The 22,589-nt window shown below is 38.6% G+C and overlaps 1 protein-coding gene across 8 annotated transcripts in view; it reads left to right on the forward strand.

Annotated features, from left to right (window-relative positions):
- The window catches only part of ACTN2 (actinin alpha 2), a 69,889-nt gene that overhangs the window by 9,403 nt on the left and 37,897 nt on the right, over positions 1-22,589 (forward strand). For all 8 annotated transcript variants that reach the window (XM_080389110.1, XM_080389109.1, XM_080389114.1 and 5 more), the window contains exons 2-3: positions 15,603-15,717; positions 16,974-17,093. In XM_080389110.1, the coding sequence (XP_080245236.1) occupies positions 15,603-15,717; positions 16,974-17,093 (235 nt within the window). The remainder of the gene's footprint in view (positions 1-15,602; positions 15,718-16,973; positions 17,094-22,589) is intronic.

Raw genomic sequence — 22,589 nt, forward strand, 5'->3', positions numbered from 1 at the left:
TTAATCTTGGCACCAGTGTAGCTTTTTCACTGCTTGCAAGACTTAAGACATCGCACTCTTCAGTATGAAGAAATCTGGTACCCAGCTGCACTAAATACAAATTAAAAAAAAAAAAGAAAAAAAAAAAGAAAAGAAAGTGTGTAGCTCTGGGGTATTATTTCATCTAGAGGAGTTTCTTTAGGCTATGGCAGACCTCCATAGTCCAAGTTCATCTCCAGCTGGGCTCTGGAGTGTAGTTCCACCGTACGTTTTCTTTGGCAGAGCAGCTGACCACCTTTGACTCTTCTATCCATAGACTTCCAGTCCCCTTCATTTGTTGGTACAGTATCTTCTGCTATATACCAGGTAACTGATGAAATTTGAAGCAACCCTCCCTGCTCTTACCACTTCTTAATCCCAAGTCATTTCAGTAATGCAGTTTGCAGTGCAGCCACACAATATCTGTGCATGTACATATTATGTATAATATACTTATCATCCATCTGGCATTAATATTAAAAGACAAACAAAACACCATACATGAGCCTGAAGTTTGCTTCATTTCCTTTTTGTCTCTGACCTTCATTTCCTTGATTGAGCCCAAATCCCAGCATGGCTCCTGTTCAGAACAGATATGCTATAAAAAAAGAACTGTGTGTTTAATTGACAAAGCAGTTTGCTTATCACAGACACTGTACTGTCTAAACCACAGGTGTTTATGCTTTCAGCAGTTACAGCCATCATTGTTATTTACCCATCTATTCTTAGCTAAGTGCTTGAGAACAGGTTACTTAGTTAAATTTCATATTCATATATAATCAGGCCATCCAAAGATCCCAAGTAATGTTTTGCTTTTTGTTCTGTTTTAAAGAAAAGCTCACTATTTTAGAAGCTGACTGTCATTTTAAAAAATTATTTAGGGCCTCTGGAATTTTTCTGAAAGTCTGCTGGCTTACGGGATACTTTAAATTAGAAAATGTTACTCTATAGCTAATGCTTCATAAAAAAAACACATTAGAGCTTAATCAACCCAATATGTTTAAGTAGTATCTTTAACAGCAGCAGTTACCAAATTGTTTAAAAAACAGATTCTTAAAAATAACATGAAATCACAATTGAATATTTTTTTAAATCAACATTTAAAATAGTAAAGAAATTAGCACAGACAGATGATATGCTTTGTATAGTGAGAAATATTGCATTGAGGAACCTGGCTAATATGCCATAATTGGGAATTAATGCATGAGGGTTTTCTTTTTTTTCTTTTTTTTCTTTTTTTTCTTTTTTTTTTTAATAATCTTTTTTCTTCTCATAAGACTCTCAACTGAAAACTTAGTTCAGATTATAAATGAAACTGAATTTGGTGATCTTCAACTGTTCCACATAGACAACATTTACTGTGTAAATATCTTGGAGCCTGACTATTGACATACTTTTCCCATCATTTATTGGTATCAGGGACTTAAAGATGTATGTGTGGAATTGAAAGAAAAAACCAACCTCTCAGAATCTGGTTTAGCTTTCTCAGTCAGGAGACATGCTTTTCTCATTAGGGAAGTGTTTTAAAGAACGTTGATAAATTGGATAGGAACATACTGTTATTCCGCTCTGATTGACTGTATTGACCAATTTAAAATGGATTTACTTACTCACCTGGCAATGTAGTATATAATTACTGGATAAAGATAGCATGGTGAAGAAAATCAACAGAGAAAGCAAGGGAAAGACATTTAGAAATCCAGTCAACTAAATCCTGGATTAGCCTACTTTAATTAATCCTTCTATTTCCAGAGGGCATACCTTTAGTTCCTTCCATACTACAATGTGTCAATGCTTCTTTCATCTCATCCTAAATAGTATTTGGTCATTTAAATATGCATCTGCTGAAACAAAAAATGTTAGCCAGCACTATCTGTGGTAGTTCAGAAGCTCTTGGGAAACCAGGAGAAGCACTGTAGGGTACAGCTGGTGGGAGAAGGACCCAAGACTGGAAAGGAGAATGGGAGATGAGATCTTTTGATAAGAAGGTTTGTTTGGCACTCATAGGGTAGTGGCAATGCATGTTCTTTGTTTAACATACTTGAGAGAAAGCCCCGGGCAGTATAAAGGGCACAGACTTCACCTTTAAAGCACACCTGCAGATCTGTCCCTTGCAGATCCACCACGGTATTCAAGACCCTTTTTTGCATTACCTGTACTTCATTTTTAACTCTCCACAGGAAGAAGCAAATATAACAGATATTATACTTTTGTTCCGTAATAATGAAGAAGTGGCCAGTTGGAAAAGAATATAGAGGGAGAGAAAAACCAGGAAAATGGCTGGTCTCAAACCATTGCTGAAACTGTTCCCTCCAGACCTGTTGGCATTTTTACTGTGAATCCGTTTCTGAAGATGCCTTCTAGTTTGTTGATAGAAATGCTGAGCATGGGAGGTGGTGCTCCAGAATGAACTCCTTCTGAGTCATGTAGAAAAGAGTGACTTTCTTTTCACTATAACAGTTCAACTTTTCGTTGGATCTTTTGGTCCCATAAATACTAAATAGTGTTTTCCTTGTGCTTCTGTTATTCAGTAGTTAGATCAAAAAAATGTGCCTTAAATATGGCTCTTTGTCTATACTGTTGTTTACACTGAGACCTCCCAAATATCACTTTGCTCAAAAGTGATCCAGAGAGCACCAGAATGCCAATAGCTCACTGTTCCATTAATTGAATATGGCTTCCAAAGTATCAGGAGTTGTCTTAATTTTGGTCACCCAAGATCTGTATCTAAAAACTTAGAGAGAGGAAGAGAGAGAGGATGCATGGAAGAGATATGTTTGGGAACATGCATCAGTACACTGGAGTTTCTAACAGAACCTATATACTTCATGCTTAAGCCTCTCTGCTTAGGTCCCTAGTGTCCTACCTGATAGGCTGGGGAGAGGTGTCTTTTGGACAGCACTTTGAGATATAAATATGTATTTCTATATAAATGCAAAGATGCAGTCTTTATTGCATGACTGATGGAGTCCATTAAAGCTTTTATAAAAACGTACGTTTCTTTGCTGCACTCAACTTTGTGCAGTGTCATGGCAAATCTATTTTAATGCTCTGCCAACTGGGTGCGAACTGATTTATTAGTAGGTATGCACTGTAAAGTTCTGTGGTGTAAAGGAATCAGGAATGCTGTGTGAGATACTAGTTGCTATAGCCATACCACTTTAGGCTGCGATGTCAGAATTACTTGTTTTTTATAGTGTAAATTCAAGCTCTGCAAAGTGCAGTGTATTGGAACAGAGAATATTTGGTTAGCATGCTCTAAAGTTAGGTTACTGTATTAGAGGAGAATACTGTTGTGCCATGCACATAGCTGGCAGTCCTCAGAGGTTCGGAGTGGATCCTGCACACTCCCAGTCATGCTGTGGGGGAGTGCTGTGTCTCTATCAAAAAGGCACAGGTCCTTGGGGGCGATGGTTCTGTGTTTCTGCAGATTTCAGTAGGAGACATTTTGAAGGGCAAAATTGGAAGTGTTGCACGTTAAAAGAAAAAAAATCTATCATGAACTGTTCATTGTTAAATTATTGAAGGCTAGAAACAATATGGCCTATTGAAAGAGATCAACATGTCCATGAGCTCTTCCTTCAAGGGAAATACAAGAACAATATCTGAAAAGAAAGGAAAACAAAAGCCATTGGCCAAAAAAAGATGATTCAAAACTTTGCGTTTGTATTATTCCTTTAGCCCTTTTTTCCCATTTGTTTTTGTTTTTAAAACTTAACTCCCATTTAAGAACTATGTTCTGAATATGCTTGATCCACAGATACTTTTTCACCTATAATCGTTTTTGGAGGCATGTGAAATAGAAGTTCTTTCCACTTGCTACAGCATTTTAATTTTGCAAAACATACCCGAGACTGTAACATACTGCAGTCACTCAATCTGAGAGATGAACAGAGCCCTTGTGAACCTGCATTTTGAACTCTCAGTCCACAGGGCGTATTTACATCTCACCTCTACTGTGAGGTAAAGTTGCGTTAAAAGGTTTTACTCTTTGAAAGGAGTTGTACAAAAAGTGGTGGAAGAGCAAGGACTCAGATGTTGACTCTATTCACTGTCTGTCTTTTCACTCTTGTTAGAGAAAGCAATTTAATATGGGAGTTATTATAACTCAGAAATTTGTTAGTAGTTTGTGAACTTTATGTTTATTCACAGATTATATCATTTATTTACCATTCTGTAGTGCTATTTTTGTACCTTGAGCATTTTAATGCATTGCATAATGCATTCAATAAAAATTCAGAGGTATTAATTCTGTTATGACAAGGTATTAACATACCTGTTGTTTTACATAAAAGGAAAAGCGTCATCAGAAAGGTAGTGTATAACTGTAAATGATGTCATGCATATTGTTACTGAAGTGTATAACTGTAAATGATGTCAGGCATATTGTTATTGAAGTAGGATGGAAGAAGATGAAGAGGTAAGATCACTGCAACCAGCAAGGGATTGCTCCCCATTACTCCAGCTATCTAGAATTAATTATTCAGGGCTGCTGGACATTGGCATTTGGACAAAAGGTTCTCAGAGTATTGCCTGGACGCTGTTTGTGACAACCTTTTTTTCAAGGATTAATGCGTATGATGTGAATGAACAAACTATATTGCAAAAATAGTCATTCATGTCCAAGAGAAAGCTGACTTGCAAAACCCTGACCTTTGTCACTGCTTAGCAAGGTGGTGACAATATTAATTAAAAGTCTCAGTTTTGCGAAGCCTTCTGAGTGGAATATTCTAACAGCTCCTACCCCCCAACTCATGGTGAAAGATAACCTTGTACTGAAGATGGACTTTTAATTTATTGGTTGGGAATGCGTGGCTGGGGGGAACCTTTCACTTTTAGGTCAATGTTTTGAACCCAGGCCAGGTGAATAAGTGACAAGGTTGCTAACGCAGGCTGTTTGGTAATGTCTATGAGGTGAGTTGTACTCTCAGTTTAGCTCCCAGGGGGACAGATGTCCCCATCACTTAAACCACCAGAAATGGCAGCTTCATTGGAGGTGCCCAAAACTGACCTTATTAGTGAGACGTAGGGACAGTGACTTTTCATCCTAGAGGTGAAAGCTGTAACAATTTCTGTATGTGAAAATGCTTTCTCAGGTTGCATCTGTGGGGTTATTCACAGTCATTGCTATTCTTAATAGTTCCCTGAGTGACTTCTTTCTTCGGACTGAAGTGGCTGGCACATAATTCACTGAGTTTAAGGAGGGATGGGTAACCAGCATCCAATTAGATTTACAGTAGTAGGTAACTAGTTTATGCTAAACAGCTAGCTTTGATTTTTAAACATAGAATTAACTTTGGATGACTGAGAACAGATGCTGAAGATGTTGGTAACTGTTATGTGTTGCTTTCCAGCTGTTCACAGTAGGTTCTCGATTGTATTAGTTTTACAGTTATTATTTGAAAGATATTCATGGTTTTGTCAATTTTCAAATCTTTCTTGCTAATACTTCTTTATTGGGTTTTTTTTTCAGGGTAGTGTTTGAGCACCTCAAAAGCAATGGTGAATTTCCCCCCACAATAGTGCTGTGGGATATGGAGGGTTTATTATTCTCATTATCCTTGAATGCAGAAGTGTGACACTTAAAAGTACTCAGCTGTGGCTAATATCTACTCCCATCGTTGTTAAAGGTTTATAGTCCTGTAAGAGGAATCATGGGTCATAAAATGCTCAACATTTAGGACAATAAAAGCATTTTTAAAATTCCTGTCTTAAATGACTTAAAGGCTGTCACAAAGTTGGGGAGAAGACACAAATGTCATGATCTCTTCTCCAGGGTCATAATACAGACCTCAGGAAGTGTATGTATTCATAGAACAGATCATAGAATCCACTATCTATTTAATTTTGTTTATGTTTAACTTTCTGTGAACACTCTTCTATTGACTTGAATCTTCTTTCCCTCAATCCCATTACATTTCTTCAACTTTGTTTCTTTATTATTCTGTCTTCACCCTTCTGCTTTCTTTTTCTCCAATATCCTTTCCTTCAATATTAAATTTCTTTTTGCTAAGGGAAATTAGGGAGTCATGAAAGCAGGAGGGGGAAATGGAGATGATTGCAGGAAGATCACGCTGACAGAAACAAAATTTACAGCTATCTGCTGCATGCCAAGTGCTTGGATTTCTAAAAAGGAGTTGTTTCTGCTGAATGACTTCTTATTTTGTACTCTTTGACTAACATATTTACCAAAGTTTTAGAGCTTCTTGGACACAGAATCTGGAAGGAAAAAGTGTTTTCTTGCTTATTCTCCCTTTTCAAGACTGCAGTGTAGATGTCATTGAGGACGGGAGTCTTCCATGAACATCATAGAAAGTGTGACTGGAAGAACCTGGGAAAGCACTTAGTCCATTCCCCTACATTCATGCAGAAGCAAATATGCTCATGGCGTTCTCGACACATTTATCTAACTTGTGTTTGATGATGTCCAAGAAGAAGCGTTGCACATTGACCCAGCCAATCTCTTCCAATGCTTCACTGCTTCTAAAGTTACAAATCAATCTAAATCTCCCTCACTGTTCAAGCTCATGACTATCTATCTTAAGCTGTCTTCAGTGAGCACAGAGAACTGATTTATTCTTCTCTCTGTTGTGACTTCTTAAATGGTTGAGACAATTATTACTTTCTTTTCAGACTTCTCATGATTAAACCTGTCCAATGGTTCTATATTTTTCATAGATGAAATTTTCTAGAATTTTGTTCTTTTCATAGCTGTTTCATGGATTCTCTCTAACTGGTCTATATTATTCCTGAATTTTGTGCCCAAAAGAGGGGACAATATTACAGCTAATCCCTTTCTAGCACTAAGGAGACTGGAAGAAATACTTCAGATACTGATACACCATTCTTCTGCTTAGACAGTCCAGTACTGTATTTGCCTTTTATAACAGCGCAACATTTTAAAATCAGGTTAGGTTGTGATCCACTGTTATTCCCAGATTCTCTTCTTCAGTACTACTGCCTTGCCAGTAGTTCTCCATCCTATGTTTTTGCCATTATTTATTTCTGGAGTGGGGCAGTACTTCAGACTTCTTGCTAACCTGCATCCAGCCTTCTTCAAGTCATTTCACTCATTCGTCAAGATTTGTTTGAACTGTAGCTCTGTCATGAAACATGCATACAGACCCATCATTTTGCTGTCATTTTCAAGTGTTATAAGCATAGACTTTATTCTGCCATCTAAATGAGTAAATAAAGTGTAGTATAGGAAACACTTGAGGCCAGATTCCTACAGAAGTATACTTCATAAGTCTTTGGACTTAATAGCGAGCCATTACTCACCATTAGTAGAATAAACTCTCTGACATGCTAAATGCTTTTTTTTTCAATTTTTTTTCATATGGTTTTGTGTTTAGTTTTGCTCTTGGATAAATAGCTCTCTGCTGTTGCAACCAGCTTAGTTATGTGACATAAAAGAGATCTGTTTCTGCAGAGTCCTGGTGGGGGGACCTTTAAAATACTCTAGTTTAGCTAGTGGAATTAGGACAAATGGCTAGAGTTTAGATAGGCAAAATCATGAGAGGCAGACATGCATGTACCTAAATGCAGGCTTAGAAAAGCAGTATAACACAAATTTTTGCTTGCTTGTCCTTGGTAGTTTAATTTTTTAAATATAAGATTGGATTCTGCGCAGCTTGATGCTACTTGCCTAGGGAAGTTTCCCACTTCTGCATAAATAAAATATGCCAAATCTTTTATCACCCGTAAGAGTGTGTTTCTCCCTTTATTATTAAATTTACCACATGTGAATTTACCACAGACCACTCTGGTCTGCTTAGTGATAGGAATGTGTTAAAACACATTCAGAATTAAAAGAACACACCAGAAGTAGACAGTAGGGTGATGGGCTTTTTTCCTGACAGTTCCTTTGTCTTTCTAGAATCTTCACCCTAACAAACTGAGTAAGTTGTAGTTGTATTGTAGAAATGGGTAAAGATATCTTGCAGTTTTTATAATACAAGGTAAAACCATGCCCATTCTTTTACTAAAGATTTTAATTTCATTCTCTTTTATTTCTGTGTTATTTTTCTGAGCAGGGTTCTCTTGTTTGAGTGATTCTTGAAAATCCAGAAAAGGAGAGTAGATTTGTCCTACAGATCCTGTACACTTTTTAGTCTCAAATGGAATTTTAAACATTGCATGTTTTTCTAAAATATCAATGTTTCAGATTGAAAACAAGTTTTAAATAGGCAGAATTATTTTAAACTGATAAAAATACATAAGCAGACAATCCTATAGGACTGCATGTATTTTGAGAAGTCACGTATGTGGATCATACAGATGCTTGCTGCTGTAAAACTTTCATAAATGGGTAATGAACAGTAATAAAAAAGGAAGGAGCTTCCTTCAGGGAACAGAGCTGTTGTAGCATCATACCAAAGGTCCATCAGAGTCCTGAGCAGTGTGAAGACTTACCTATATTTTCGTGCTTAAGACTGATGCTTCTCTCTCACATGTATAGATGGGCTTAAATGCCTGAAAACTTCTCTTTTCCAACTATATCAGGTGATCCAATAAAGATATTATCTGCCTGCTCCTAACAGACCTTGAAATATTTGAATTGTGTTAGCCCCTCCAAAGACCTTGTGAAACATCTTACCTTCCTTCCTTTCTTTCGTGTTCTTCCCTTAAGAAAAAAAAAAAAGGCTGAGGACAGTGCATGCAGTGAGCCATGCTGAATTTCCCATACATCTTGCTGCCTCCTGATTTTTTCTTCCATTTTAGACGAATGGGAAGACATAACCTTTCTCTGGTTTCTCCTCAGAAAGAAAGAGCTAATGTCATTCACTTTGTAACAAAAGGCTCAATCATTTTCTGGACATTTCTTGGGGTTCAGCCTTGCCAAATTATTCTTGAAGGGATAGTTACAGGCTCTGATTTGTTGGTGTGTTTTTGTTTTTTTTTTTTTTTTTTTTAGTTGTTGTTGTTAATAGTGAATCCTGTAAAACAGACATGCAATCATTCAGTGCTGGGAGGGAGTTGCATGTTTTACAGGAAACCTTAGACTCACATGGGATTAGGCCACCTGCTCTGTAAGGACTGAGGTCTCCCCAGGCTCTTCCATGCAGGCGAAATGCAGAATGCTAGCAAGATGTGCAATGTTCTGGGTGGTGAACGCACCCCTTTGACAATGTCTTCTGTGAATGGTAACATTAAGGAACTGGGGTGAAGTTCCCTTAGCTACTAGAGCAGTACGCTAGCATATCATCTTTGACACCATCTGTTGAGCTATATAGATGGATGTGCTGGAACAGGGAGGGCTCTCCCCAACTTTGGATTTGGGGACCTTGTGATGGAGCTTCTAACTTCCTTTGTGAGACGATTCTATGCTATCCTTTCTGTTGTTCCCAGGAATTTGACTTGACATACTGCCTGTGATTTGTGGGTTTCCTTTTAATGGCCTTTTGGAACATACTCAACATTTCCCCAACCTTAGCCTTCATGGCATCCTTCACTATACTTTCTCTGTGCTTCATTTGAGCTGTTGCTGTGCTCTTGGTGTTTAGTGTTAAAATCCCACTTTGCCTACCAAGGGATCTGGCGTAATCAAGCTGTACTGGTGATCCACCGCTCCTGTTAGAGATACTCTAGTTATTTTACTAACGTGTACCAATTCATTTAGGCTTCTACTGCAAGGGGAAATAAGAGCAAGGGGAAAGTAATAATAATTCAAACCAACAAGTAAGATGTAAGATTTGATTTATTTTTAATTCCTAAAACTATACTCATGCATCTAATATACTAAAAGCACAGCTGATCTAGATGTTCTAGGAACATCTGAAAAATGTCATGTGTAGCCATTGGTTCACATCAAGCTAGTTTATAAAGTCTGAGCAATTTTCTGCTGTGTTTCACCTTCATGCCCCTTCTTTTGGGAGCAGAATTAAATAGTTAAGAGAATGAGGGTCAACGCAGACTGTATCCCCAGCCCAGAGAAAAGCCCTGATTCTGCAGGCAGAACACTGTGTGGACACAGGAGCTAGGAGATCACGTTGCAGGTTCACAACTTATATTTTAAAATTTGGATAACTGACAGGTGGGAAATTCTTCAAGAGGAAGCCTCGGTCTGGCCTAGTGAGAATGTTCTGGCAAAGCTCCTTCTGTAACACCCTTGCCATGTGCTCAGAGCCCAGTAATGTCCTGTATAACTACAGAGTGAATCACTGCATCCCATTTAGCCTTGAAGTAATGAAGACGCTCAGCTAGCACAAGCAGAGAAGAAAAATACTTTAGAAGAAGCACTATAAAGCAGAGTTTTAACAAACAACTCTATCAGACTGAGATAATTAAGGATAACATATGTATGTAAATAAATGTATTGATTGTTTATACTTGAAGTTAATTTTCTTCAGGTATGTTCTCCTGCTCTGGGTATTAGAATTTAAGGTCCAGTTAAAATGAGTTGTGATTCTGCTTTACTTAATAGGCACAGGAAATACTAAATTTTCTATTCATGCAATATGTTTTGTAACTCATAGGTTAAAATCGGATTTTATCTATATTGTCTTATGTATATGTTACAGAAAGGCTAGAAACTCAAACCCCAAATGATTCATGTGGGCCAGTAGCCTTTCTGGTAGGGGTACAGACAAGCAGTCTCATGCCTTTTGAAATCAGTATTGTTTTTTAAAACTTGTACATATAGTTGACAGAAGTTGATTTGAGTTGGAGACAGTGAAAGGCAGTGTTAACTTTTGTTGTGAGAAATACATACTAAATAGAATATGAGTCTCCGGTCCTTTATTGGGCTTGACCCACTTCCCAATTTCAAGTCTGAGCACAAATAAATAAATCTTCCTGAACTTGTGGAGTAGCTCTCCTGTACCTGTCCCCATGTGAGTTATGCTGCTGTTTTGCTGATGTACATTTTGGACTCACTGTGGGTGCCAAACTAGAAATTTACCCTGTATCTTCATCAGGTGGAACAAGTCTTGTGACCCACTGATGAATAACGGTATTGGAGAGGATGGTACCTGGTGCTTTCTCAGTTCTCTGTAGCCCCATTATCATATACATGTATGAAGCTTGTTACTATAGCATCTTGTTTTCTGGCTTTGAAACACTATCAAAAGCAATTTATCATTACACTTGCATAACAAGGACATGTGAGCTTTCTCAGGAGTTTGGGAAAAACTGAGCTCTCAGAGATACCACTTTTTGCATCCAAGCATGTCCTTCATTGCGCATGTGTAAAAATACTTGCACAGAGCAGGCATACTCTTATTTTTCAGCATTAACTTCAGTTGATTGATAATTGGTTAGGGATATCTCCTTTTTTCTGCCCGTTGGTTGCAATTCCACTTATCAAGGGCTTGCAAAATTAAGTGACCTGAATAAATTACCAGGTAAGGCTTTGTTTTCCCCCAGGTACACACTTTGTCCTCACAGATCTATCAATCCAAATTACAGAGAATATGCTATTGGCAGTCTTCACAGTAAGGCTAAGTGGGCACAGAACATCAGCTGTGCTCCCTTTTCTGGAGTTAGCTTTTCCAGAATAGACCTGCAACAGCAGGAGGCAATTAACAGTGCATTAAGAGAACATTGACCTGTGAGATTGTAAACTGTTTGGCTTCCTGCCCTGCATCCTCTCTTCTGTGGTCTCTCATCTAAGAATGTCAGCAAAGTTTCTTTTGTAGTAACAACACTGGAAAGGAGAAATGTTATTTATTTATTTATTAAATTTGCAGAACCACATATTGTAAAAAAATTCTAAAAAGAAATGTCTTGCTTTCTAGGCACTTGTTTATATCCCCAAGTATTCAGCTTGGTGCCTTCAGTCCTGCCTTGTTTCTGTGGGCAATCTGATACTCTGAAATGTACAGTACAGCTCAGCAGAAAAAGGAATTTGCTTTGTCTAAGTCATTTAATAGCTTTTAAATCCCAGTGGATTACAAATTTGCAGGGTACTATATGCTGGCTGTATCTTGATCTCCAGGACTTAAATGTGCTTTGAATTGTTTCTTAATAACTATGAATAGAACTGTTAAAGCCAAAGTAGTGAGAACAAGTGGTATCACAAAGGATGAGGGTTAAATAAAATATGGATTGTGGAAACTTAAAATTTGCAAGTTAAGTTTTGCAAAAGCTTTAATACAATCACTTATGGATTGCATCTCTGAAACATGGTAAACACTTCCTTAAGTAGCATTCCTATAACCATGTTTAGTCCTAGGAAATTAAGTCTGTTTGGGAGGCACCAAGCTATGAAGCCATATGCTGAGAGTCTGTTCAACACGTTCCATGGCACAAGACAACTGCCACAAGGGGATAGCACCATTTCATGACCTGGTGCACTGGTAAAACTGAAAGCTCTGAGAAACTGTAGTTTAGATAAAAGATCTAAATATCTTACTCTACATATAGAAGAGAATCTAAATTATCTAGATATAGATAGTGTAAACAAAGAATCTACACACAGTGGAGTGCTTCGGCAGAACATGTTATCTCCTGAATGGAGGCTTTGCAGGTAACTCCAAGTTTATCCTTCAGAATGCTACAATGTCAATGACAAACTCCAGTTCTACTGGGAATAATCTTAAATAACCTACAGATATAAAAAGCAGTCCATGAAAGGAATGACTGTCATCAAACTATTTATTGAAAACAGCTTGACTCAGCAGTCATAGCATCTTTTCCATGTTTATATCATAGCAATGTTGGCTGCTTAGTGTCTTCATAAAATGAACAAGATTGAGAAGAGAGTTTGTATCTCAGCAAATTCAGTTCTGTGAAAATGTTTTCAAGAGAAACTATTTACATTATTTGAAAACTCAGAGATCTTTGGATAAAATGTATGCTTTGCATCAGTGGCATCTGGTAAGATGAATCAGCTGTTGTAGAGGCGAAGTAGAGGACCACAGTGAGATTAGAGGTAGACAAAATTCTAATTTGCTTTTATATATATTTATATTTATATATGCATATATGAGCTAAGAAGTGACAGGTTCCATTTCTTCTTAAGAAACTAATTGAGAAATAGCTTTCTTCACAGTAGGAATCGGATTCGTATTTTAAAACTACTCAACTGGTGGAGTTGTTGCCATTAAACTCTTAATTAAATGAAAAAATAGGGAAAACTCATTTATTGGAGTGGTACAAGGTCAAAACGTTCACCATAAATGTTTAAAAGAAGAGATGGAAATGGCTGAGGTTTTTCTCCAAATTCCTCCCTGACTTGAGCATGGTATGCTTGGAACAATTCTACAAACTGCAATAACATCTGCAGATAAGCACATGTCCATTACTTATCTTAATTCATGAAAGGCTTGTTCATTTAGTGGTTCAGCTTTCTCATATTTATTGCCAAATTGCCATGCAAAGTTCATGTGCATTTATCCTTGAGTGCTTTCAGCTGTTTTTTCCCTGTATTACCATAATATTGCTCCTTCCAAGGATGCTTGTTAGAATTTTTAGTATTTGCAAATGACTTAATGTGGTGCTAAGCCTTTTTAGATACTTGTCACTAAAACAAGATACTGCTTGAGGCAGACAAATTAGCCTTATAAACTAGATCCTAACCTTATAATGATCCAAACCAAATACCATCCTAAGACTCCATCATGTTGAGCCCTGAGGGCAGAGGTGCCTAGTGTCTATGTTATGATGCTCGATACACTCTTGTTTCAGGTCTCCCATGAGCTCAGTAAAGCTAGTTACCTTAAAATCAGGAATGATTCATCTTCCTGAGTGCTTTTCAAGCTAACATCCCTTTATTAAAATAGATGTATTTGCAGAGATGCTTCAGCTGCAGCCAGACTTACCTCCATCTGCACACAGGATGACTTACTTCTGCCTCTGCCTGCAACTCATCCTCTGCAGGTCAACAGGACCCTGCCCAGAACCACTTTGAATTCTATCTTCTCTCTCCCCCTTTCCCTGGATATCTAGAATTAGGGAATTCACTGTACAGCTCCCCCATACCCATCGCACTTCCTTCTTCTTCCTTTCAATTGGGTAGGAGGAAACACTAAATTTTAGCAAACTGTTCCTTGTCACGGCAGGAGCTCTGAGAAAAGCGCCCAGCAAGCTGCACATAAATTCTTCACATAAATTCAGTCAAACACAACAACAATCAAAATGTAATTCATTAACAGAAAGTTGTATTTTTGAGAATAAACCATTTTTGAAAATTCAATCTATATGCTCTTAAGGTATGAACTCTGTATAGAGTTTACAAGATTCAGTCCAGGGAAAGTTTTCACCTTCATCTACTAGCCTTTCTTATTCTGATTCTGAGAGGTCTGAAATCAAATAGTCTAAAAAAACAGGCAAGAAAAAAAAAAAAAAAGGCCAAAGCAAATATCATATTAACAATGGGGATTTAGGGTATATTTTATTTTTTAAATTGTTTACTTCAGATGTTTTTACAACTATGTTAATTTGAAATAGCAAAAGAAGGAGAGTTCCAGATACGTGACATTTTTAGGTAGGTGAAATCTAACTTACCAAAATGTATGGGCTTGTTATACCTAGAGTTATACCTGCTGAAATACTTAGTAAATACAAACTTGCTTTATATATCGTAACAGACACTGAAAGGCAAGGAGAGTTTGTCAGAAGGCTGAGAAGTAATGAATATTTGAAAACAAACTAATTTTCACTACTAAATTTTATAGTAGCTGGTGTTTTGATTTCATTCATACCAAAGGTAATGTGTGTGTGACCTCTGTAGATCAACATAGTTCTGCTTTTTACGTCTGCAAGTAAAAGCAGACTTGGTTGTTCTCCATGGAGAGAGAAATCTCATGGTTGCTTTTGTGACTATTTTTGTCCTGCAAACTTAAGTACCTGCATTTGTGTGTTTCATGAAGTTGTGGTAGTTTTCTGAAAATTATACAATACAGTTTAAAAATAACACCCTTGGTAAGGCAGGCCATGTCTGCAGGGGCTGAGTGTGAAACCTCTGCACTTGAATTATTGTAAACTTTCAAAATCCATTGTAATTGTCCATGTTTTCAAAAGGTGTTGTTTCTCACTGTAGTTACAAGTAGGAGCAGATGCCATTTTGCTAGTATCCTTGCTGTGTGAAGTCTCTTCAGTTACTTCATCCTAAAGAGTGTTCTCACAACCTCCTGCCTGTGAGAAATGCATGTTCCTTGTCCCTGGCATAGATAATCTGTGTAAGAACTCTTTATCATGGCATGAATTCCAGTAGTAGAAGTTTTTGCTTGATATTGCCTACATTTACTGTCACACAGCTTCCTTTACATCGTATCAATTTTTTCAGGAAGAATGTCTAACAGGTGAGTCCCAACATAAAATTATGTACTCATAAAATGTTAAATATAGTAATAACTATTAGGCAAATTTTACCTTTATGTTTAGATCTTTTTTTGGGATGCATTTATGAGCAGAATCTAGCAAAATACTGCTTCTAATCAAGCAATGCTTTGCATCTTCACGAACACCTGGGATAAGAATATTGAACTCAGCAACATGTATAAAATTAATGGGAGTTGGACATCCAAATTTCTAAGGCAGTAGTGAAAATCTCAGATGCAGTGTTTACTTAGATGGCTAAGCAGTTGTTTTGGAAAATGCTTTGTTGATAAGTGTTTTTTTTAAAAAAATTACTATTACAGACGTTTACAGCCTGGTGCAATTCCCACCTGAGGAAAGCGGGCACACAGATTGAGAACATTGAGGAGGACTTCAGGAACGGCCTCAAACTGATGCTCCTCTTGGAAGTTATCTCAGGTTGGCTAAAATAAAGTTTGCTCTTTATTTACAGCACACTAAATGAAACACACTTAAAAGAACAAAAATTGTTAACAATTCAAAACAGAGAATACAAACTCTAAGTAAGCTGAAAAGTGAGAGGTGAAACACGCTGTAAAACAAAAGGGAGGGAAAAAAAGCTCCAAAATCTTCTGTTTTGTGCTTGTGTTCCCAGATACCACAGTGGTATCAATGGATCACTGGCATCACAGTGTTGTTGGACAAACCAAATACATTGAGGACCTGTCTTAATCCCTAACAATTAAAAAGGCTTTACACTTAGTTTACAAATTAATTCTACTCCACTTTTATAATAAAATTTTTGTTTTTTTAAAAAAATTACTTTATTGGAGCAAGCAATGCTTTCAAAAGTGAGTGTCTAAAGCAAAACTAGTTCAATATTTAGTCACAAGAAATATTTCTTATTTTTCAGAAAAGTGGAAGATCCAAGAACTCTTTTTGACTAACTGATGTAAACTCATTATGTCACCTGTTTTACGTGTTATTCAGAGGCGCAGTTGCCAAGGTATACTTAGAATGCCCCTGAATTAGAAGGGAATAGCTCAAGTTACAGACACACAATAAAGGTGAAAAAGGGCAAGACTATTTTTAAGACAATTTAAATTTTTGCTGGAAATCTCAGTGGGGATAGAAGGTCTTCAAATGATCACTCTTCATGAAATGGAGAGTCATATTTTCAGAAATTATTCTTTGTGATCAATTGAAAAGATAAGTTCATTCAAACACATCAGCCTATGCTCTGAAATCTGCTGCTCTGCTGTACTGGATGAGGTTGTGGAAAGCCATTGTTCTTGGTCGGGTGTGGAAGGATGCTTGGGCTAATCTGCTGGATAGAGTCCAGCCTCTTAGTCAGGCAGGTAAGGGTGATGAGTTCTGGGAACATCCTGCTTTCTTAACATTCAGCTACTGTACCACAGACAGCAGCAATGAACCAGAAGTTGAGCAGGAGGAAGCACTCTACGTATCTTCCAGACGTTTAGGGCAAACATAAAAATTTTAATCTGGTTTTACTGCTATATCAGGAAGATCTAAGTCAGATGTTTCAACATTTGTATTTTCTCTTCAGTGTTTTGTTCAAAGCTATTTGACATTCTTTCAGAAAAATCCTTGTTAAAATAACTGCTAACTTTTAGACAGTGTTCAGGGCACATTCACTCTTGAGTTCTATCACAGGTGTAGGTAACAATAACCATGTTAAATTTATTATTCTGCAGGAGAAAGACTACCGAAACCAGACAGAGGGAAGATGCGCTTCCATAAAATTGCGAATGTCAACAAAGCTCTGGATTATATTGCCAGCAAAGGAGTGAAACTTGTGTCAATTGGTGCAGAAGGTATGTGACAGAGCTTGACAATGAACCTTACTTAGATCCTAGGCATTCACACTGCAAAAACGTCTGCCAGAGACCCTTGGCCAAGTAACACAGGCTGTTCTCTATATATGGGTGCCTCAAAAATCCCTCAATATAGATTGCTGACCTATATCTGTGAAAAGATGGGAGGTGGAAATTGGTGGGCATGTGGGGAGGGATCGGGGTATAAATGGGCTGTAAGATTAGTTTATCTCCAAAGTTAAATTGAATTTTCTGTGTTTCAGTGGGTGTTCAGATAATGACTTCTTCCTTCAGTGTTATGTTTTTCCTATACATTATTAAAAATAAGTCCTTTAGAAATCAGGTTGGATTCTAGGGTGTGCTTTATCCAGTCTGGGATCTTTTTTTTATCTTCAGGAGATGTTATTCAGACAAGACAAAGGCTGACATCACTGCCAGGTGGCTGGGATCTATTCCTATTTTATTATGAGACTGGCTGTGGATGGCAGCTGTGTTTCTAAAATTCAGATGTAGAGTTAAGGGAGTGATCAAAAGAAATTACGGTAGCTCAGGAGAGACTGAACATATGAAGAAAGTGGGGTGGGATGTTATTTACTAAAGCAATAACTTTGTTATTGTTCTGCTGTTCGGTTAGTTAAATACGCACACGCAGTTGGCTAGCTAAATGCTGATGTAAACTGGGCAAAAGAAGGCAGGCTCTCACTGCAAATGAACCTGTGCCTCCTTTTTAAGAAGGACAAAGGTCTGTCTAGAACTAGATGCTCCATGGACATATTTGCATAAGGCTTTGCACAGCTGTTACTACGCAAAGGAGTGATGTGGCTAGCATGATACCCAACTACTTTTGATTTCATAGCCTCAGTGGTGTGCTGTCCATGCCGGGGGCAGCCTTTAACATGTCCTTATAGCAAAACTCTGGCTGTAACCTCAATATTATGGTGAGAAGCACTAGCTATATTCTACTCACACTGCTAGGACTTTTTAGATGGGTTTATGAGCCTTCTCTTCCTCTTTTCTGATTTCCCCAGGCTTATATATATCCTTATTCTGGCTTCCAAACCTTAACCTCAGGGAGCTTACTGTAATTGGGCTGGACCAGGAAAATGCATTAGGTGGGTTAGGGGCATCTGTAGAAATAATGGAGAGATCTATCAGCATTCATTGATTCCACAAGTTTGACCTAACCTGCTTGGTTCCTCAAGTATAATTCACCAAATGTATTTGATTTCTAGATCTAGCACTCCAAAATCCCAAGAATTGAGTGTTCTCTGGGCAGAGCATTTGTTTTAACTCACCTTTTATTCATTTGAGACTGAACTGGGTGGGCCATCTGAGTCCAAATCCACACCATCTATCTTTAGGCATGTAACAGAGACCTTTTGGGGGGACTGTACCATCAGTGTGGAGAAATGGGCAATTCCTAAAGCTACTTCAGATCTCGAAAGAGCTCCACTGCATTTCAGAGGTGCCTAGTTCCCCCCATCAGTTGTACAGGCAGTCAGGGGCAGCTGGGCCCTTTGCTCAATTAAATGAAGCCAGCTGGAAAAATATGCCGCTACCTTAAACCTCTGCAGTTAAGGTTATTCTGAGAGCATCATGGCATTGAACAGACAGCAGAGGGTACTGAAGAGACAATTTATGTGTGGCAATGAAAATTAAGAATACAGAAGCCTGTATGATAGGTGGTGCAGAAATACCGAGAGTACAGAGTGTGGAGCAAATGAATGGTAGTTTCTGTCATGTCATGCTGGGACTCTGAGGCTTCCCGGTGAAAATAAGAGTGTAGCAAAAGGCATGTCTTGTGAGATGGGGGGGTCATTCTCTGTGATCACAGTTTGCACAATGCACTAATGTTTGCACACCCAGGTTCTTCAAGCAAGGCTGGAGTATTTAAACCACCATTCATCAGCTCATACCTGCCCCTGAAAGGAGCTGGCCAGCTCTCTGCATTCCCATCTCCCTCATTTTGCCCTGCTTATTGCACTGCTTACTGCCAGGGTGCTCAGACTGGAGCAGTGCTTGAGCACTTTCTGTATCACCTGAAGGCAAAGCACCTGGGATAGCTCTGATCGGCCATTAAAACCATTTCAACTAACCCTGCTGTTCTCCTTGGCAGCAACTTGCAGGAGTTTAGATGTTCTGTGATAATAGGTAATTCCCTCTGGGAGGGAGGCTGGATCAAGAGGTAGGGACCTCTTCCAGCTTCTCAGCCAGTTGTTGCAAGGTGATGTCTGTCCATGAACTCAGTATTTCTTCCTGCATGTAACAGCAGGCCATAGTTAGTAAGCCAGATTAAGGTGATGTTCTTGGCTGTGCTGCAGGGTTTTATTGCTGTTTCTGGAATTCTTGATCTGTAAAATGGAGGACTTAAAAGCAAAAATTCATTCATTAGCATTAAAAATAAAGTTTTAAATTCTCGGATGGAAGCACAGGAGAGAAATCCACTGCTACAGTCATAGCTTAGATGCAGAGAGGAACCTGTCATTGTAAGACATTGCAGTATGTCAGCTATGGCTACTAGCACACATTAGATTACACGCATGTGGGCAGGAACAGATAGATTTGTGTGCCTTCCACTCCTACTCTAAACAGGCTGAAAAGGCAGCTCTGGCCCAGACGTGCTTAGTGCCCTGTTAAGTTTACCACATCCCGTCTGCTAAATTTGTTATCTAAGGCACAGTGCCGTGCTGATGTAGCAATGCAGCATCACATCTGACTGGGTATCATTTCACAGTGTGGGTGGGACCTCTGGCACCAGGACGTGTTTAAAGAGCCGTGGTGCCCCCCTCGTCCTGCATACTTGCTCCCACACTTCACAGCCCTACCCTATCACTTGGGCTGACAACTGTTTCTGTAGCTATGCTGGAGACTGGATCAGTAATCTGATCTGCTTTTAAAACACACTTCACCTCTGTTTTATTTCTTTTGTTGCATTTTTCAGCGTTGTTGACTGGGCAGTCATAGCATGAAGATGGAATGAATGCCAGCAAGGAGGCAGAGCACAGGCTCCTTAAGCTTGTATTGTTATCAAAGTCCTTAACCCCTTAACTCACTGCCCCTGTGTGTGAGCATGGGGCGTATGGGCTTGTCTGCACCCATCTGTTTTGTCATTCTCTGAGTTACATGGATGCTTGGAATACTTTTTAATTTCCAAGGCATGAAAGTTTTGTATTGAAGTCTGCTGAGGATCATGTTTTATTAGCTGACATGCTGAGTGGTGAAGAGCATGTAGGCCCGAGGGGACCAACTGGCATTTTAAATGGGGCCTCAAAAGAAAGATTAAACTGTGATTCCTGTGAGACATCAGCACAAAGTTCAATTTAATACTTTTAAGGGGCCAGGGATATTCTTTAAAGCCATCATTATTGTTCTGAGGATGACTTCCTTGGGTTGTCTGTGGAGCTGGAAGAGAGAGGTGATCACCTTTAGCTGCGATGCTGAGCCGAAACCAAATTTACCTACTCTGATCTGTCTTGTAGAAGAGTCTTTCTCTCCATTGGTGATGAAATGAGACTAGAGAATCACGAAGGTAAAGCAAAAGCTGTGAAAGTAGTCCTTATGAGCCATTCACAGTCCAGGAGTTAGAAGCTTTCCCTTAAGTTTTAAATAAGTGCAATAACTCCATTTGCAAGGTAATTGCATCCCTAATGAAATGAGCCGAGGTACAGAAAACCACAGAAGATAACTATCCTGTTAATAGGAAACACTTCTGTATTGCTTTTCTGGGGAGGGGAAGAAATATTAAAGACCAAATGATCTATGAATCTGCTACAAGAAGGTTAGAATAAATAAAAAAATCCAAAGCAGAATAAAAAAACCGAAACTAAAACGTTTGAGAACTTGCCACGCTGTTTTGCTTAGCTTTTTCCCTAGGCAGTTTTTATTTTTTCCCCTTCCCTTTCCCATCTCTCCTTTCCTGTTCTCATAGGTCAGCAAGACTTTTTTTCCCCAGAGAGCTGTAGCTTTGCATATGTAGGAACTATAGGTGTAGGAACTATATTCCTCCCAGAGCAAACAGGCAGTGTGAAGAAAATAATGAAGTCTTCTATTGTCCTGTAGAGGAAAATGATAGGAATGAATCAGTAGTTTTTTCATCACTGATACCTTTCAACATTTAACAACTTTGTTTTCCTTCTGTTTATATATTTTTTCTTGTCTTTTGTATATGTCTTTTTTTTTGATATTTTATGCTAGCAGTAGATAATCAGAAACCAAAGCTGGCAAATAGCTTAAAAACTCTCCTGAGGCACAACACAGAAAATTCCCTCTCTTGCTCTTTCATTCTGTCTGTATGTACTTACAGATATGTAAATCAAAATAACGATGCAGTGATTATGCAAATCCAGGAATTGATTGCCTGACAATCAGCAATGCCTCCTGAGTATTTAAATTCATTTAATTTGCATTTGAAGAAATTCTTCTTTACCGTATGTACATATCAGACATCTGATCAAAATACAGTGAAATACTTGACAGAGGAGAAGGTAGCTACATGCCTTAATTGCCATTTGTTCTTTTTTGGCTGAAAGAGTTTACTTTTGAGATTTGAAGAGACTTGAAGTCTTTCAAGGCCAATAAGATAGTAATAATTCATGGAAGGCAGGCAAAGTGAGGTAAGAATTCTGGAAAATTGGTGTAGAACCCAAAGGGGAAAGCAGAAAAATAGTCATTCATATATGAACTTGGATTATTGCACTAGCAAAGGAAGTGTGGACTAGTGATGGGTGACATCTCCTCTATCACATTTGTTAATTCCATAGGTTCAAATGACAGCTTGTGTCACATACTACTACAATTTAACATGTATCTCAAGTCTTGGAGCTAGCAGCTGCTTTGTTCCGTAAAAGTTGCCCCTGGATTCTGGCAACCTCTAAGCAGCAGAGTGACTGTGTTTTCTGTTGGCACCTCTTCTGGCACTTGATGTTAAATGAAGGAAATTCCTTCTGCTGCAAGTTCCTCCTGCTCCACCCCAGCACACCAGTGGGCCCCCGGGCAGCCACAGCTGCTCCACTTTTTGAGGAAGGCTAGAGGTGACTTTCAAGTAGGGGAGCAGCTGGTGCCTTCCCTGCTCCACTGCTCCTTTGGTGTGAGGCCACTGGAAAAGCAGTCTGCAGTAGCCCTCTCTCATTGTCCCACCTCCTCCCCTTCAAGCGCTGGACCCTCCTTACAGACTCGCTATGTTCCTCTGAGTCTCTCATCACAATTTTCAACATTATCACCACCCTTAAGTGGTCTCGCAATACTTTTTTTTGCTGTCCAGAAGTTTAAGTGGTATCACTGTTCATATTACAGTGTAGGAGCACTGGATTCTGACTTGGCTTGTGGAAGGGACTCCCATGTATGTGTGAGCAGGGAAAGCACCTTCCTACCTCCCCATGCTGTAGGTAGACTCAAGCAGCCGAAACAAATTGAAACCCCAGAGGGAAAAAAAGTCCCATTTTATATTAAAGATGCATAACTGTGTGTAGGCATCAGAGCTGTAAAACTTTACAGCCT

Source organism: Falco punctatus (assembly GCF_963210335.1).
Source record: "Falco punctatus genome assembly, chromosome: 5".
In the NCBI taxonomy this organism is placed as follows: domain Eukaryota; kingdom Metazoa; phylum Chordata; class Aves; order Falconiformes; family Falconidae; genus Falco; species Falco punctatus.